This window comes from Lampris incognitus, chromosome 9 (assembly GCF_029633865.1).
Source record: "Lampris incognitus isolate fLamInc1 chromosome 9, fLamInc1.hap2, whole genome shotgun sequence".
Taxonomy (NCBI): Eukaryota; Metazoa; Chordata; class Actinopteri; order Lampriformes; family Lampridae; genus Lampris; species Lampris incognitus.
In genome coordinates, this window is record NC_079219.1 from 50503682 (window position 1) to 50523127 (window position 19446).

General features: G+C 45.8%; 2 protein-coding genes across 3 annotated transcripts in view; one reads left to right on the top strand and one right to left on the bottom strand.

Moving 5' to 3' along the window:
* fli1rs (Fli-1 proto-oncogene, ETS transcription factor-related sequence) overlaps window positions 1-8897 on the top strand; it is an 18689-nt gene extending 9792 nt beyond the window's left edge. Inside the window, exons 3-10 of one of the 2 annotated variants that reach the window (XM_056285959.1) lie at window positions 963-1129; window positions 3168-3371; window positions 4204-4272; window positions 4859-4927; window positions 5093-5155; window positions 5258-5305; window positions 5587-5673; window positions 6528-8897. In XM_056285959.1, the coding sequence (XP_056141934.1) occupies window positions 963-1129; window positions 3168-3371; window positions 4204-4272; window positions 4859-4927; window positions 5093-5155; window positions 5258-5305; window positions 5587-5673; window positions 6528-7051 (1231 nt within the window). In that variant the 3' untranslated portion in view covers window positions 7052-8897. The remainder of the gene's footprint in view (window positions 1-962; window positions 1130-3167; window positions 3372-4203; window positions 4273-4858; window positions 4928-5092; window positions 5156-5257; window positions 5306-5586; window positions 5674-6527) is intronic. The other variant, XM_056285960.1, reaches the window with a different exon arrangement.
* A 755-nt stretch (window positions 8898-9652) lies between these two features.
* Window positions 9653-19024, bottom strand: zp3d.2 (zona pellucida glycoprotein 3d tandem duplicate 2). Its single transcript, XM_056287006.1, has 8 exons — window positions 18518-19024; window positions 18320-18435; window positions 18103-18206; window positions 16440-16614; window positions 15833-15938; window positions 15480-15568; window positions 14086-14159; window positions 9653-10041 (listed from the first exon to the last, which is right to left on the bottom strand). The coding sequence occupies exons 1-8, from the start codon at window positions 19022-19024 to the stop codon at window positions 9653-9655; spliced, it is 1560 nt and encodes a 519-aa protein (XP_056142981.1).
* Between the last annotated feature and the right edge of the window lie 422 nt (window positions 19025-19446).

Consider the following 19446-nt stretch of genomic DNA (forward strand, 5'->3'; position numbering starts at 1 on the left):
TTACAAATAAATCATGACAATAGACAAATACCCCCCCCACCCCCAAATTGGATCGTTAGCGATCACGTGTTTTTGAATGTTGAATCGAACCTCCGTTAGCTATCACGTGTTTTTGACATTTTTGTACATTGCACCTCTCCCTTCCCCACTGGACAATGTGCACGTGATGAGGCAATAGATGGTATGTCCTTTCCTCGAGTAGTTTTATTGACAGCTGATGATTGCTTATGGCATGAAACAGGCTTGTACTGTCTCATAGAGAATAGAGAATTTACTTGACTAACTGGATTATATATACTTAGCACAAAAAGTAAGGAAATTTGTGTTTGGTAGATTATTTCTTTGTTGTAACAATGCTTCTTGGCAATAAATCTTATGCAGTTGGAAAGCCTGTTTATTTCCCTTTTAAATGGCGCCACATTTGTAAGGAACATCCATTTGTGGGATGAGCAGCAGAGCTGAGTATGTGGGTTGTGCCCATGAAAAATTTGCCAAATCTTCTCTGCCAATGCCAAACAGCTTATTTTGCTGTTGCTATTGACTCTTGTTTTGCCCAGGTGCTGACAATCAGGTGCCTGATATAAGATTTATTGCCAAGAAGCATTGTTACAACAAAGAAATAATCTACCAAACACAAATTTCCTTACTTTTTGTGCTAAGTTTATATATATATATATATATATATATATATATATATATATATATATATATATATATATATATATATATATATATATATATGTGTGTGAATTCAAACCTGGGTTGCTGTAATCAGACCTGAACCAAACCACCTGGACATGGCATATTTTAAAATATTTTCCAAATAAAATCAAATCTCTATGTGCAGCTCTAGATCTTTGAAAACTGGAAGTGATGAAATTCTATGTCGTTTTTTTCCCTGCTGCTGGCCCTGCCAGTATTCTGCCATAAGAATCTGAATCCCTCTCATTTGTGTCTTGCAGCCGTGAGTCACCTGTGGACTGCACTGTGACCAAACGTTCCCGGCACATGAGCAACGACGGCTCCCAGATGGCCTACCAGACCTCGTACCCGGAGCCGCGTGCCAGTCCGCAGACCATCACCCCACCCAACAGTGTCACTGAGGAGAAGAGGGTCATTGTGCCCGCAGGTGACTTTTAACTTGCGACATATTTGTTGAAAATTCTCCTCAATCACCCCCCCCCCCCATCTCATATGAGAACGTCACAAGACGGTTTCTCAAGAACTGGCACACAGCTGGCTTGTGCAATATCAAGAATTAAACCATGAGATGGGCACTGAATACTGTTTGTGCATCCGACCATACCTCCCCCTGCAACTTCTCCTCTGGGCTTCTGCTTGCTATAAATTAACATTTTCTGCCATGAAGGAAAATCGGTCAGTAAAATACATGACAACATCATGTACAAGTCTAATGTGAATATAACACACAGGAGTTTTAAGAGCTGGCATTACATGTACTGCTGCCAGTACTGAGAAGCCCACGGTGTCAATGGAGAACGTGAAAGAAAGGAGATAAACCATGCGAGGGAGTCATCAATTAGTGGATAATTTGGAGTGTTACCAACAGGCATCATAGAGTGCTACATAGTAATAATATCACAGTAGTATTATATTAAGTAGAAGTAGTACATTTGCTACATAGGAATTGCCAAGAGTGCAAGTCATGTCGAATCTATTCAGTGTATGTTAGATCATTAAGAGCTGGGGAACAGGAGAATCAAAGTTCAGAGCAAATTTGCATCATCACCGATCATTAAAACAGCCAAATTACCAGCAGGAGAGCACAAAATGTCAGTGTCTCCAACATCTTATCAGACCAAAACCAGCCATAACCGTTTTGCAGGTTTAGGAAATGAGTCAAAAGTGACTTTCATAGGTTTCAGATTTGCGTAGGCCCTGGTGATTAGTGATTAGTTAAATCATGTAAACAAAGATGTATCCTCCCCCAACTCCCTCCACGTAGCACATTTTAACTCCTGACTGCAGCCCATGCACACTTTGGTTTTGAATACAACCATGTTGCAAAATCAGACAAATCAAATCTGACCAGATGCATCATGTTCCTCTGACACGTGCACTCCCTGCCAATAGCTTTGTGACTCATAAGAGCTGCGTGTGTGTGTGTGTGTGTGTGTGTGTGTGTGTGTGTGTGTGTGTGTGTGTGTGTGTGTGTGTGTGTGTGTGTGTGTGTGTGTGTGTGTGTGTGTGTGTGTGTGTGTGTGTGTGTGTGTATGTGCGTGCGCGTGTGTTTCAGTAAAGGGATCCAACCAGTGACCACGAGTTTCTAGATGGATCCCACTTTAGTTGTGAGACACTGTTCGAGGTGCGGCGGGTCGTTTTATTTCGGCGTGGTGGATTTAGACGGGGTTTGACGATGACTCACTCCGGCCAGATTATAATACGCCATAATACACGGATGTTACATCACAGCCACACGTGGTTAAACAAGGACAATCAGCACCCAAGGGTGTGGTGGCTTCTGTGCGAGTCTCATACCTCCATCTGATCTAACGGGAAGCGCACAATGCACATTGTCATAGTTTGCCACTGGAAATAGGTTCAGAGTCAGCTGAACCGGGCTGATGGTGTGGACTAGAATAAGTCGGTGTACGAGCTGGATAATGATAACCACAAGTAATAAACAAACTTAGAATACCAAGTGTCTCTTCGATTATTTTACTGGTAATTTTAGCCTTTGTTGACACGACAGCAGAGATGAACAGGAAATATGGTGTTCAGATGTAACAACCCTCAAGATCAGATTTGCACCTTTGACTCAAATCCTTATCAGGTTGATCCAGCAGGGTGTGCTCCCCCTATCAGTTTCAGGGCATCAGAAGCTATCAGAATAGTCAAAAAGCCGTAGACCAGCTGGCTTTAACTAGAAGGCATAAAGATTTCTTTGTGACAGGCGTTTACTGAAAACAGCAAAGCAGATGTGGGGTGTAAAAATGTTTAACAATTTGACAGTAGTGATTCAAAATACTACTTGAGATGTCCTTAAAAGTGTTGAATGAAAACCAGATGTGCGTTTCAAAGCATCGAAAGCAGCGAGTAGCAGAAATGATACCGGCACTCAGATGTTTTCAGTGATATCCAGCCCAACCACGACCCATTAAACAGACCAGTCTGACCAAGTGTTGTTTCCCGATTCTGGTCCACAGACCCGGAGGTGTGGACCCAAGACCACGTGCGGCAATGGTTGGACTGGGCCATTAAGGAGTATGTACTGGAGGAGGTGGACGCAGTGCACTTCCACGCATTGGACGGGAAGGCTCTGTGCAAGATGACCAAGGAGGACATGATGCGTCTCACGTCTGCCTACAATGCTGACATCCTGCTCTCGCACCTCAATTACCTCCGTCAGAGTAAGACCCACCTTCATATTGACCCCGAGTCCAGCAGCATATGCAACAGGAGCCTTTCAAATCAGCTTTTCATGATCTCAGTAATATATTTATGTCTGAGCACTGCTGCATGCTTCATAGTAACTGGACTCATCATGGCAATTTATTACGATAACACACCTTGAATATTGCTCGTACTTGGATCGGCACTAATACCATATCCTTATTTTGTACTGTGTCTTTAGTGTCGATCCCATCTTCTTTTTTTTTTTTAACTATATCTTTATTTTTTTCATGATAATTGTTTTTAGTTTGTACTTAGCTTGGTTAATTACACTTTTACCTTGCTGTGTAAATGTACATGTGTATAACGGAGGGAAATACACCAAGTTAGATTCCTCACATCCGAATAAAACGACTCTGTGTATCTCTGGAGAACGTCGTCTGTCCCATTTGCTTGTCAGACGTGACGACACACACACACACACACACACACACACACACACACACACACACACACACACACACACACACACACACACACACACACACACACACACACACACACACCTTCATTGTTCTGCGGTCAGAACATCTGGCATGCTTTCATGGGGACTATCATATAGATGCCATATATTGAACACTGTCGGGGTCGGAGGATTTTGATCAGTGTTTTCCTCTTCAGTGTGGTTTTCAGTGTAACAAATTAGTTTTTTTGGATACACTTTATTTCATTATGCCCCTCGTAGAAGCCCAGTCTTCTAGCCTAGGTGTGTTATTTGATTATACATTTCTTCATCCATATGAAAAGGGTTGGTCTAAAGTGAGTTTCTTGTCTTGTGATTTCTTTTAGGTAGCCCTACATTCTCTTACCCCACAGCCACCAACACACCACAGCAACCCAGACTTCAGGTCAAAGCAGGTAAGACCAACGTCTCCTGAATCTAGAACTTCTTTCCTTCGCTGTGGAAACATCATGTAATGACTCTTCCATAAAGCCTTGCAACTTGAATGGAGGCCATGAGGTTGTAGCGGCCTCTTAAGGGATTTGGGGTGTGAAGCAACGCATAGAATTCATGGTGCCGATCTCAGGGCTCACAAATTATAATGTGTTTTTTAAAGTTTCAATACCATATGACATCGTTTCAAGAGTATAAAAGGTTCTTGGCACAACGCTGGCCTGTGTTGCCAACTCTTTGGCAAGTCCACAACTCAACAGCCAGTTTCAGACAGGAAACAGCTGCACCGGCACAGGAAACTGAGGGTATGGGTCCCCCTTTGGGACATGATTCACAATCTTCTGGCCAATAGGGGGGTGGCCTCAGACAAAGAAACACTCACCCCAAGAAGTTATGGGTCAGCTTCAGCTCTCCCATGTCTGTACTTTAAAAAAAAAAAACCCTACTGCCATCAACCCTTCTTAAAGAGTCCATGTACGGACTTCCTTCTTCCTCTAAAACTGTCCAATTCAAAGGCCGTCAGCATCTGTTCACATCTTTTCTGTGCAGAAAACAACTTTGATGAAATCAGCCGTAGGAACAGCTGGCAAGCAAACACCATGACAGCAGTACCAAAAGGTATAGTGAGGAAAAGAAAAACCAACTGACAATATGAAACCATTCCTCAGGATGAATGTAGTCTTCTTTTCTTTTTTTTTGTTGCATAAAATAAACCCTGCTCATTATACATTTATCGCCATGCGTCAACACCACCAAATAAAATACTTTATACACAATTTGCAGGTTCTTCCATGGAGCATCAACACAGCACCCGCGTCTCGGAGCCGGCTCCTAGAATTGTACAAGGTTTGTGCACCACCTCATCACAACACACGTTGACAACATCTGATATAAGACCCAAACGTCTGTAAAATGTGTCAGTGTTAATCTTGTGTCTCTTCCTCACAGATCCATACCAGACATTAGCACCCATTAGCAGTCGACTCGCCAACCCAGGTAAGAATCCAGCCAAAGAAAAGGATGTACCAAATGAGGCCTTTACACTGTCTGCTTTGGTTACTCATGAGTTGGAGAGCGAGAAAAGGGCTGGCGTTCTGTACAACTCATCCGTCTACATTTGGAAAAGACGGCATTAAAAGGCCAAGCAATGGCAAAAAAATATCGGCGTAGTTTCATAATTCGTACTTGACAAGAAAAAAAAATTACAGCCGAAATCTCTGGTTGGCTGCTTCCCTCCTCACCAAAAAATGACTGTTTGCCCTGCTGTTTCCTCACAGAAGGCCAAGCCCTCAGCTCCTCCAAGAACCCAGCAGGCAAACAAAGTTCATACAGGCTCTCTGACCCCAGCGCTCACAGGCCTGTGGGTAGGTTTTAAGCTGTCTCTTCCTCATAGCACACAGTGAAAAGGTCACATTTGATGAAAAATGGGCTCCGACTTCTCAACTGCATCGATCACTACGTCACATTTCGTACAGTAAAATGCAACGCAGTGCACTTTGCGTTGAGTTCATAGATTAAAAAAAAAAGAAGGAATGTCAAGAAGACCAAACCTCACTGAGGTTTTCTGTCTTCTTGACATTCTTTTGAAATGACATTCCTTTGAAATTCCTTTGAAACATTTTTTGAAAGTTCCTTTCTTGACATTCCTTTGAAAGAACAGTGAAAACATGAGAACTTTGTTTGGAGATAATATGTGGGGTGTCTGCTGCTGTCCATGTAAATATTGTGCTGCAGAGTTTTTTTTTTTACCCAATTTCTCCTCAGGGATGAATAAAGTATTTCTGATTCTGACATACTGTACCACAAATTCCACTGGCCTTGGTTGTGTGGCGAACAAACAAATCTGTCTATCTATGTAAGAATAGAAAGATAAAGTGGCATGAATCAAAACTAAACCGGTTGGATTGAAACAGACAGAACCATTATGACTATACTGTCTGTTTATTGTAGTGAAATACCACGAGGTTATATTTGAAAAGTAGACACTGCTCTTTATAGCTCTTATAAACCCATTTAGAATGAGTTCCCAATGTCCGCACTTCAATTTCATCCTCTACAACATTATTATGCAGGATGAGATTTTCAAACAGCTTGCATCATCTTCAACAGCCAGAGTTACTAAAGCGCAGTACTCAACTATTGCTTTAGGAAAAAAAATAAATCCAACATGTCAACGCTGAGTCCCTAACATTTCCCCCTCATGTACTTGTCCCCTAAGGTTCAGGGCAGATCCAGCTGTGGCAGTTCCTCCTGGAGCTTTTGTCCGACAGCACCAACGCCACTATCATCACCTGGGAGGGCACCAATGGTGAGTTTAAGATGACCGACCCGGACGAGGTGGCCAAGCGCTGGGGTGAGCGCAAGAGCAAGCCCAACATGAACTACGACAAGCTGAGCCGCGCCCTGCGCTACTACTATGACAAGAACATCATGACCAAGGTGCACGGCAAGCGCTACGCCTACAAGTTTGATTTCCAGGGCATCTCGCAGGCACACCAGAACCATGCAGCGGATGGTGGGATTGTTAAGTATCAGACTGAAATGCCATACGTCCCGCCCTACCACAGCCACCAGCCCAAAATGAACTTCATGGGCGCCCCCCCAGCGCCCATGCCCATGTCCCCTGGAAACTTTTTTGCCCCCCCAGCGTCATACTGGAGTTCAACCAGCAATTCCATCTACCCCGGGTCCGCCATGCCCCGGCACCCTACGACCCACTCCCACCTCAGCTCGTATTACTGAGGGCGGGGCACCTTGCACCACAATGGGTCGAGTTGGAGTCAAATGTGCAAAGCATGCTTTAAGACTCGTTCACTGCCTACCAAGGATGCATCTGATCCAAGTTCTCCCTGCAACGATCTTCCATAAAATCTGGATTGATAACATAGTGATAGAACATCCACTAAGGTTGAAGTCAAAAGAAGTTCCTCGGCAACCATAATTGCATGCCTTAAAAGTTTATTGCGTCTGGGGATTCTAGTGGCTTGTCATTATGACTAGATTTGCAGCATACTGTACACACTTAAGAAAAATGCAGTTGGGCGTATGGGTAGTGTAGCGGTCTATTCCGTTGCCTACCAAGACAGGGATCGCCTATTCGAATCCCTGTGTTACCTCCGGCTTGGTCGGGCGTCCCTACGGACACAATTGGCCGTGTCTGCGAGTGGGAAGTCGGATGTGGGTGTGTGTCCTGGTCACCGCACTAGCACCTCCTCTGGTCAGTCGGGGCGCCTGTTCAGGGGGGGAAGGGGGAACTGGGGGGAATAGCGTGATCCTCCCATACGCTACGTCCCCCTGGTGAAACTCCTCACTGTCGGGTGAAAAGAAGTGGCTGCTGACTCCACATGTATGGGAGGAGGCATGTGGTAGTCTGCAGCCCTCCCCGGATCAGCAGAGGGGGTGGAGCAGCGACCGGGACGGCTCAAAAAATAGGGTAATTGGCCAAGTACAATTGGGGAGAAAAAGGGGTAAAATCACCCCCCCTCCCCAAAAAAAGACGCACAAATAATAGCAGCATTGGAAGAAACAACAAGTCATCATGTTTATGGTTGAAATGTTATTTTTTAACATTTATATTGCAGCGAACTCGGGGGCAGTCGAGAACCGCCACAGCTGGGACGCGACCCGTGTCTCCCACACCACAGGCGACAACGTTAACCAGTTGACTAAAGGGTCCGGCCCGTTAGCCAAGGGCTACCGAGCCTATTCATCCGTGATCGTTACATTGCCCCCTTCCTTCAGGATTCACCACAGCCAGGACGCGAACCTGGGGCTCCCGCACCGCAAGCGACAACGTTAACCGGTCGACTAAAGGGGTCAGACCATTTAGTCGACTGGTTAACGGAGTCACCCATGGTGCGGGAGACCCAGGTTCGCGTCCCGACTGTGGCGGTTCCTGGCTGCCCCCCCCCCCCGAATTTGCTACAATGTAACAGTGGTTTTCTGCATGTTTTGAGACCTAATGGTATTAACGGCACGTATGTTAAGCCCATTCATAATCCTAACGCACAACAGACAGTGTCATGGGTGGCACAAGCGCTTCCCTAGCGCGAGACAAGGTGCTGGTCATGTCCGTCAACTACTGCAACACCGACGTAGGGAATGCCAAGCTTGAGTTGCGGTGGCCTCCAAGACTTTACTTAATCATCAATCCAGACTTTATTGTAGATCAGTGAGGTGGCTCGACACTGTTGTTTTGTATAAAATGGCGGTTTAAAATATTGTGGCTTTCTACAAACCAACAAAAGGAAGGTGAGGGCATTCCAGGAATGGAAAACGGTTGTACTTTTTTACTTTTCTACTCTTCCTAAATGTATCGTCGGTTGTGGATATGCTGATAATATGATAGTAATATTCTGAATTTAAAACGGTTATTCATTTGTTAGGAAACCGAGCTTGTGTCTTTTCCATTTGTAAGTACTCTGTTTGGTGGCGGCCGTAAAGATTCCTTGTAAACGAGCCGTCGTGGGTTTTGTTTGGCTAGGTCAGATTTTCAGTTATGTGCCCTGACACTGTAAAAGTTGAATTGTACAGAATGTTTCATACCATGTAGCAATAAAACATTTACCCAAGAAGTAATGAATATGGCTTGGCCCCATAAATGGACTCTTAATGCAGTTATTAGTGAACGCTGGCTGGTAACTTGCCGTTAGGTTTTGCCAGTTTCTCTGCAGCTCTTACACCATTTCATACTGGACGTATTATGGAGTGTTTGCTATAGGCTAAAATTAATACTTATTAAAAATTAAATTAAGTCCAAGTAGTTTGTAGGAATGCTGCAATGATGGTTTAGCAGGCCCATTTAGTAGAAAGGGCAACTTCTTTATACTGAATATTAAAAAGTAGAAATTAAATTAGGGGCGGCACAGTGGCACAGTCGCCTCACAGCAAGAAGGTCCTGGGTTCGATCCCCGGGGTAATCCAGACTTGGGGGGGTCGTCCTCTGTGTGGAGTTTGCATGTTCTCCCTGTGTCTGCGTGGGTTTCCTCCGGGTGATCCAGTTTCCTCCCACAGTCCAAAGACATGTAGGTTAGGTGTATCGGCCATACTAAATTGTCCCTAGGTGTGACTGTGTGTGTGTGTGTGTGTGTGTGTGTGTGGGCCCGGTGATGGCCTGGCGGCCTGTCCAGGGCGTCTCCCTGCCTGCCACCCAATGACTGCTGGGATAGGCTCCAGCATCCCGGCGACCCTGAGTAAGGATAAGCTGTTTGGGTAATGAGTGAAATAGAAATGACCCTCCATTTTCTCACGCTTTATTGGTTTGGACTCATTACAAGAGGTGTGTCAAAGTCAAAGATGGATGAACAGCGCAACTATCTGAGTGTCAGCTTCTAGGTCCAACAGTCATTTGTCAAAATCAAAGATCTCTTCGAATATTCTGCGTGGCTCAGTGACCTCCTCCTTCACCTTCACCTTCTCCTCCACCTCCTCCTCCTCCACCACCACAGCGAAGCCCCTCACACGCTTCCTGTCACCTTCTTCCTCAACCCACTTCACACCTCCGCCTCCAAAGGGCCACTCCTCCGACTCCCTGACGCCTTTCGCCTCCTTGGTGACCGCAGTCACCCCTCGTTCCTCCGGCTGTGCCGTCACCACGGTTTCTGCCACCTTTTTAGCCACGTTTGCTCTTGTTGTGGCCGTTGGTGGGATCGTCTTCCTCTTTGGAGAAGTGGACTTCACGTCAAACTCGACGGTCCACGGTCTGCTACTCACCAGCTTGGTGGCCGGAGAGCCTGTTTCCACGCAGACAGAATATGCGTGTTAAAGGCCTGATCTGCGATTCATTTTGAACGTCTAAAAAATGGAGGCACATCTCAGAATCAGCAATTCTTTACATGCACTAGGCAATTAGCTTGGTGTTGTTGGTACACAGAACAAAAATAAACATATTTATAATACACAATCGAAGCGTTTGTACAGATTGAAAATAAGCATTTCATGTCTTTCTTGAGGTTAAGTTGTTGTTCAGCGTCAGTCCTCGTATTAACGAGATAAAGCCGTCACACATTATTTCTGATTTTGTGTGTCAAGCTGCTCATGCTGCATTTCTGGGGGTTCGCGATGCATGGCGTCTATGAGCATTACTACAGAGCGTTGAGGTGATTATAGAACGTGGGGCTTGGATCTCAAACCGGTTTCCTTTTTGTTTTGTTTTTTGGATTTTCCCCCCCTTTTTCTCCCCAGTTGTACTTGGCCAATTACCCCACTCTTCCTAGTCGTCCCGGTCGCTGTTCCACCCCCTCTGCTGATCCGGGGAGGGCTGCAGACTACCACATGCCTCCTCCGATACATGTGGAGTCGCCAGCTGATTCTTTTCACCTGACAGTGAGGAGTTTCACCAGGGAGACGTAGTGCGTGGGAGGATCACACTATTTCCCCCAGTCCCCTCCCCCGAACAGGCGCCCCAACCAACCAGAGGAGGCACTAGTGCAGTGACCAGGACCCACACCCACATCCGGCCTCCCACCCACAGACACGGCCAGTTGTGTCTGTAGGGACGCCCGATCAAGCCGGAGGTAACACAGGGATTCCAACCGGCGATCCCCTTGTTGGTAGGCAACGGAATAGACCGCCACACCACCGGGACACCCCGAGCCCTGTTTCTGATTCGGTCTACTCATCGATACAGATGTACTGCAGCTGCATGGCACCGCTATCATGTAATCACACCTTCCCACGAATTCCAGCTCAGCGTAAGAGGTAAAAATGTGACTGCAATTTGGGGTTGATAGTATAGGGACGACTCTTGGGTTCACAGTTGAATTAAGGATTGCACCTTCAAATCTCAGTGCCTTTGGTCTTTTATCATGATGGGGATAACCACCCCAGTTACACAGACAAAACATGCATGCACAACTTATTCGTCAGTCCTAAAATACACAGATTGTTCATGTTCTGTCAGATGCATGTGTTATGTCAACTTATAAAATAAATGAGGATGTGATTGAGGACATCTGCTGACATCAAATTTTAGCCAAGATGTACACTAGCACTCATCAGCCAGACTTGCGGATCCTTGCTCTGACCTCAGCAAATCCATACAGAAATTTAGCCACCTCTAATTTGACACCTAAACATGACCGCTTCTAACCTTATATCAAAACTAACCATCTCTAAGCTAATAGTATTAAAGCGGATGATCTGAGCGGATGTCCTGAATGATGTCCTCATTCATCTACTACTACTACTACTACTACTACTACTACTACTACTACTACTACTTTCGGCTGCTCCCGTTAGGGGTCGCCACAGCGGATCATCCGTTTCCATTTCTTCCTGTCTTCTGCGTCTTCCTCTGTCATACCAGCCATCTGCATGTCCTCCCTCACCACATCCATAAACCTCCTCTTTGGCCTTCCTCTTCTCCTCTTCCCTGGCAGCTCCATATTCAGCATCCTTCTCCCAATATACTCAGCATCTCTCCTCCACACATGTCCAAGCCATCTCATTCTTGCCTCTCTTGCTTTGTCTCCAAACCGTCCAACCTGAGCGGTCCCTCTAATATAATCGTTCCTAATCCTGTCCTTCTTCGTTACTCCCAGTGAAAATCTTTGCATCTTCAACTCCACCACCTCCAGCTCCGCCTCCTGTCTTTTCATCAGTGTCACTGTCTCCAAACCATATAACATAGCTGGTCTCACAACCATCTTGTAAACTTTCCCTTTAACTCTTGCTGGTACCCTTCTGTCGCAAATCACTCCTGACACTCTTCTCCACCCACTCCACCCTGCCTGCACTCTCTTTTTCACCTCTCTTCTGCACTTCCCATTACTTTGAACAGTTGACCCCAAGTATTTAAACTCATATGCCTTCGTCACCTCTACTTCTTGCATCCTCACCATTCCACTGTCCTCCCTCTCATTCACGCATATGTATTCTATCTTGCTCCTACTGAATTTCATTCCTCTTCTCTCCAGTGCATACCTCCACCTCTCCAGGCTCTCCTCCACCTGCACCCTACTCTCACTACAGATCACAATGTCATCCACAAACATCATAGTCCATGGAGACTCCTGTCTGATCTCGTATGTCAACCTGTCTACCACCATTGCAAATAAGAAAGGGCTCAGAGCCGATCCTTGATGTAATCCCACCTCCACCTTGAACCCATCTGTCATTCCAACCACACACCTCACCACTGTCACACTGCCCTCATACATATCCTGCACCACTCCTACATACTTCTCTGCAACTCCTGACTTTCTCATACAATACCACACCTCCTCTCTCGGCACCCTGTCTTATGCTTTCTCTAAATCCACAAAGACACAATGTAACTCCTTCTGACCTTCTCTATACGTCTCAATCAACATTCTCAAAGCAAACATCACATCTGTGGTGCTCTTTCGTGACATGAAACCATACTGCTGCTCGCTAATCATCACCTCTCCTCTTAACCTAGCTTCTATTACTCTTTCCCATATCTTCATCTTTCCCGTCTCATCATCATGATGAATGAGATGTCCTAATTCATCAATACATGGAAATGCATTGTATGCATGTAACTGAACATGATTTGTTGAAAATATAGTCTTGTGAGGCCAGATGTATTATAGTCTTGTGAGGCCAGATGTACCGAAGTGTATGTGTAAATAAGCACTAACCACTGGGCACGGTGGCCCAGTGGTTAGCGTCCTCACAGCAAGAAGGTCCTGGGTTTGAACCCCAGGCTGTCCCTGATCCTTTCTGTGTGCAGTTTGCGTGTTCTCCCCTTGTCTGTCTAAGTTTCCTCCGGGTGCTCCGGTTTCCTCCCACCATCAAAAAGACATGCATGTTAGCGTTAATACTCCTGTCTGTGCCCCTGAACAAGGCAATGGAAAGAGGAACTGGAGTTGGTCCTTGGGCGCTGCAGCTGCCCACTGCTCCTAAACAATAGGATGGGTTACATGCAGAACAAATTTTTCATTGTAATCTCTACAACGACAAAATAAAGTGGCTTTCTTCTTCTTTCTTCATATATGCGTAAATTCTCGGGGAACTACAAATAAGTTGTATATGAACATTTTCTACATGTGTCAGCATAACACATGCTAATTTGTGCCTTTGTCTTTAGCATCGTACAGTACTTTACATTTCTAGCCTGGCTATCCAGTGGTTCTTGGAATGATACAGACTTTCAACTGAGGCCCGCCTATTGTAACAATAACACATTCGCCAGCACGAGCCTACATTACAGTGTGCTCATTTGTCCAATATAGGTGGGTGTATCTGATATCGCCATGTTGATGTGGTTCCTACACCATCATAATTAATGTTGCTCCAGGACCATCATTCAACTGGCCAATCACGTTGTTGCGCGGTCGTGCCTATGTGAGTCGGTGAAAAAGACGGTTGTGGGTTAGCTATCGGTTAGATTGAGGTAAGTATTAGGTTAAGGTTGAGGTTATGTTAGCGTCTTTTTCCTCGTGTCGCTAAGGCACAGTATCACAACAACGTGATTGGTCCATTGCAATGGTGGTCCTGGAGCGACATTAACTATGAAGTCGTGGGAACAACACCAACACGGCGATATCAGATAGTGTGATATAGGTGGGAGCCGATTCACACCAAGCTGTGTACACGACAACCTTATCTGGGCTGTAACATCCCATATTACTGTCCAGATCTGGTTTGAGCACACTCAGACAGCGTGAGTAACACAACCGTCCTGGTCTGGACTTTCACACTAAGCAGAGCAGTGTTTCGCCTTTAATAATACCCATCAACCCACGTATTTTCATGGTGGGAGCGGTGTTGAGTTGGTAAGGGAAGGAGATAAGGAGGTTATGATGACTCACCGGCAGAGGCCATTGAGTCACATTTGGAGTCACAGCAGGAACACACTGAAGCTGGACCGTACAACTCCTTCCATCTGAGAAGATCAAACCAGCCAGATAAGGATCAGCATGAGGACATTCAGAAGCTCAAAGCTGAACTCAAGAGTTTTCTGTGTAAATAAACATGGGTTTGTTAACGTCCCTAATTTCACTCATGCAGATATAGTTGTTATGTATGTTGTTAGACCCCACTGACTTTGTTGACAAAAGTTGTCATCTTCAAATATCTCTGGAAAATCTCAATATTTACAAGGCTCCAATGTGTACATCTGAATTTCAGAACAGCGGCTTGGAGAGGAAGCTCCTGTGATGTTGATAGTTTTTGTTTCCCTAGGACATCTTGATTTACTTTCAAAGTAATTAAAGTTGGGGCTGTTATTGCAGCAACAACTGTAAAATGATTTATAATTATTAACTACTACTACTACTTTCAGCTGCTCCTGTCGCCATGGAGGATCATCAGTTTCCATCTCTTCCTGTCCTCTGCATCTTCCTCTGTCATGCCAGCCACCTGCATGTCCTCCCTCACCACATCCATAAACCTCCTCTTTGGCCTTCCTCTTTTCCTCCTGCCTGGCAGCTCCATATTCAGCATCCTTCTCCCAATATACCCAGCATCTCTCCTCCACACATGTCCAAACCAAATCAATCTTGCCTCTCTTGCTTTGTCTCCAAACCATCCAACCTGAGCTGCCCCTCTAATATAATCATTCCTAATCCTGTTCTTCTTCATCACTCCCAATGAAAATCTTAGCATCTTCAACTCTGCCACCTCCAGCTCCAATTCCTGTCTTTTCGTCAGTGCCACTGTCTCCAAACCATATAACATAGCTGGTCTCACAACCATCTTGTGAACCTTCCCTTTAACTCTTGCTGGTACCCTTCTGTCGCAAATCACTCCTGACACTCTCCTCCACCCACTCCACCCTGCCTGCAATCTCTTCTTCACCTTTCTTCTGCACTCCCCGTTACTTTTACTACTTTTACTATTTTATAATAACCGAATGATGACAAACCTGTATCTAGGGTTCTTTCTAGTCATAGCTTGACAGATTTGTATCATGACCACGCAACCATATAGTTTTTCAGCAGGGTTATTTATAATCCATGTCAAAGTAACTGATGAGTCTCAAAGGCAAATTAGCTTAAGTCATTTTTTTTAGTTTGAACGGAATAATTTAATGACACAGAGGTCACCATTAATTGCCACCATAATGTTTTTTGTTATGGTACGGAGACCCACTTTGCTCAGTAGCGCTACAAATGGCCAAAAACTCTGCAATTCATCTTCAGCTAGAGTTCGGTAGTGTAGTTCTTTGGCTCTCATTTAAATAAATAAATAAAAACGAGCTCACCTTCCTTCTTTGGTGTCGTAGTTACAGGACTTGGCCACTGGAGAAGGGACAGAGCTGCCTACCGACATGGTGCAATGCATGTAAAGTTGCTGTGGGGAGATGACATTCAGGTACGAGTAGCAGGTGAGAAGGTAACCCCCCCCCCCAAATTCATTACCTCAACCCCTCTATTTATACTGCATTTAACAACCCTGTAGGCCCAGTAAAGAAATATGCAGCTAACAAAACATTTGCATGAAAAGGGGAAAAAAAATCAAATGTGAAGAAAAGTGTCTCTGGTTAAGAATAATAGTGATAACAAAAAGACAAAAACAAACAAAACAAAAACTAATGAACATGTCATCATTCCTTACCTTCCCAGTCATCCCTCTGAATAAGAATGCATCCACAGTAAATCTCACCAAGTTCTTTTTGTATGGGATGAACATGGAGCGACCCCCTTTGCTTTCAACCATGCATCTGCTCAGAGCACAAACAACAGGCACGTCTGATAACGTGGTGCTGCTATCCGGAGCCCCTGCCCCAACTCTGTCTTGCCCCTGCCCATCTCTGTCTTGCCCCCGCCCAACTCTGCACGCCTGTCTTTTCTTTGCATGGCTGGCCTGAGTGCAAAGCAAACTCTTAAGCCACGCACCATCAAAATCCATGGGACAACAACAAAAGTGTATATTGCTCTTGTGAATGAGACTCCAAATACTGAAGAAGACATGATTAGTTTTCTAGCTTTCAGTTTTCCTTCAAAACCATCATCATGACAAAAATACAGTGATTACAAAACACAGCGACTACAAAAATACAGCGATAAAATCTACTACTTATATCCACAGGCGTGCTAGTTGATTTATATTGCTGAAGCCATTAAGGAAGGTCTCAGTAGGGGAGATGGCGGACAGGTATCCGGGTGTCTTCTTTCCATTAAGTAAGCTATAATAGGGTCGTTAACTTCATTAGATACATTACCCGAAGTTTTCAATGACTGGGAACTGAGGCATCGAAGTGTACGACTTCTTCAGGGTTGCATAGCAGGAGTTGATGTACAGCCTTTCGTCTGCGGTCATGGATGGACCCTCAGCCTGGAAGTACATCGGCTTTCCAATCAAATACTGACTGGATGGGGAAAGCCTTTTCCACTGAGCTGAAACACAAACAGGACCATGTTTAGATATTCAAAACAACAGCAGCTTAGCACCACTTGCTTTCATTCATTGTATCAGCTCCCAGATAGCATCCGGATGTGGGCCACTTCAGGCAGTGATGCGGCACTGATGGCCTTCTTCTGGCCCTGACAAAATGGATGCGAGCCTGAAGTGGCCCACATGTATAATAGCAAATATGGCCCAGATATGCCAAATCAAATGCGGGCCTTTTTTTGGCAAAGATGCGGTGCTCTCGACAACATGTGATCTGGATGTGACCCTGAAGTGGCCCGTGTGGTAAATGGTGAATATGGCCCAAATATCACTAAACAAATATGGGCCACCTTTGGCAAACATGTGGCACTGCTATGGCTTGGTTCTGGCCCAGATCTGGCAAACAGCAGCGGACCTCCAAAGTGCCATCATTCCACGCGGTATGTGGGCCGGATGAAAGAAAGACAAAAGTCGGGTGTGGGACGGGTCCGGGCCACAGCAATTTTGCTATCTGGGCTGGACACCGGTTATGGCTGGCCAGGGGTATAAAAGCAAATTAAACGACCGCTCAGGTTATGTTCAGACTGGCAGGTCAAATCTGATTTTTGGCATATTGGAATCAGATGCTTTTATCAAATCTAGACAGGAAAAAACAAAACAACACATGAAAACTTGATTTTTTACATATCAGATTTAAACCACTTTCATGGGAGTTTGAAACGCGATTCAAATCTAATTTTCCAGCCTGGCCACATAAAATGGATTTTAAACTCTCCTGTACGACACTCGCAACGCTGACAGCCGCTCACTGTACAACGATGGCGGCCGTGACCGGAAGAACCGTGGAAGCAGACATCACCCCCCCCCCCCCCCCGCGCGCCCCCTCCATAGCTGATGCTGTCTGTGTTGTGACTTCTCTTATGTACACTATTGTAGTGTTACTATTCGTGGGTTACTAACTTAATCACTAATATATATAAGTACACGGAGACGAGGATGCGGCACAAGTCTGATCTTTACAGACGGAGACATCACACGCTACTAGGCTCGACCAGTGTATTACAGAACTCAGTAGTGGTGACAGTACAACACAATCGAGCACCGAGTGCTCGATCCAATACACCACAGTCTGGTATGACGGAGGAGTTCTGCGCGCGACTAGACGTTACTATGGCGTGAAGAGTGAGAGTATACGTCACACCTCCATAGCCCCCAGTTTGCCGTTTCGGTTAGCGTACGTACACACGTCTGCATCATTACCAAGGCAACCAGTGCAGGTCTCGAACACGCACATCCAACCTGATCACCTGCAAGTAGCGATGTGGACAACCAGTCCTGAAGACGGCATTTTAGAAATTCACGAGCTTACTGCATAGCCCAGAGCCCAGAGGCACACGCGTTCTGCTTGGGGCCCCCAAAACACTTGGGCCGGCCCTGATGTCGGAGGCCAGCACAGTACACGAGCGCATGTTGAGATCAAGGCGTCCACTTACCGTTTCTTGGTGTGAGGACAAATTTGGCTCTGTTCTTCATCGGCTTGAAGATCTTGCGCAGCTGCATTTTGGGCGTGTATCCAATTTTGTAAGAATATTGGTACCTACCAGGTGTGGAGATACAGACAGCGTTGCTCTTTAAAGGGCTTAAAGGGTCAAAGAGGTTTCAGCCGATTGCTTTTTTGGGTTTGAAATTTAAACCGGTTCCGAATCTCACCTGTTGAACTGACAGGAGATGGGCAGGGTGAACGGCGCAGCTCTCCTGATGGGTCCAGAGAGTCGTGGTGGGTCATAGCTCAGGGTATTTAGATAGGCCACCCGGTTGTTGATGATCTGTCATGATGTGATCAACTTAACAAAAACAGGCCATAACAACACAGTTTAATTGGTCATTAAAAACGGTTAATAACCTTACCGTAAGGTTATTTCCGCACGAACCGATGTCATGTTCAAAATACAGGTAGTCCTCGGTAGCGCTGGTGGGTTTGCAGGTCCCAAGTCTCAAACGGGAGGAAAACCGTCCCGAGCCCAGGAGGCTTTTCGGGACCTGCACTCGCATCTGGTTCCCATCACACCAGGTCCTGACACCGGAGGACCCCCCCGAACCGTTTGTTGGATTCTCAGTTGGATTTGGTAGAAGAATCTTCCTGACTTTCACGGGTATTTGCTCCTTCCCAGAACCGCCTGCAGGAGAGAAGTTCTCCTTCTTAACCAGCGGCAACCGCGAGTGCAGAAACACGGGGAGCTGGAGGTGCGGCGGGCGCGATGCGGACTGGTCTTTACGCGTCTCTCCGCCAGCTCTACCGGGGACGTTTCTCGTCACCGCCGTCGTGTCCTTTGACGGCTGAAACCTGGCCAGAGCAGACACCCGTTCCGTGGTCCCCAGTGAGGACAGCACCAGTGCAATGAACAGGTACCCCATCCCCACAACTCCTGGTCAGCGATCTCCTTCAATAGTTTACGTATCAACATAAAGCTCAAGCCTTGCACAAATATTTTCCAACTTGCTGCACTTTTTGGGGGGGGGGTGTTCTGACAGATTGACAACACCTGGTAGTGAGCAGGCAGCCATCAGACCAGACACAAGCAACCAACCACGTGTCATGGCCATGGGGTATCGATGGTATGCTAGACTTCCATCCAACCAATCAGTAGGCTACATAAATTCACTGACCACAACACGCCTTCAACCAACGAGTACAGACTGGGAAGTCTGTTGCGTTGACGGGTTGGAAGGAAAACCTGCATGTAGCTCGATGGTTGTCTGTATCTGCACCCAAACCCTCACCGATACCTTGAGGGAGGTGGTAGCCAAACTCAAGACAGTCCACTTCCCTTCGGACG

What these genes read in the sequence shown, in the direction of transcription:
- zp3d.2 (XM_056287006.1), bottom strand. Translation starts at nt 19,024, where the DNA reads ATGGGGTACCTGTTCATTGCACTGGTGCTGTCCTCACTGGGGACCACG. An exon ending in CGTGCGGAAATAACCTTACG is followed by an intron (nt 18,436 to 18,517) that starts GTAAGGTTATTA and finishes ACATCATGACAG; the next exon opens with ATCATCAACAACCGGGTGGC. An exon ending in TCAGAGGGATGACTGGGAAG is followed by an intron (nt 15,569 to 15,832) that starts GTAAGGAATGAT and finishes ATCTCCCCACAG; the next exon opens with CAACTTTACATGCATTGCAC.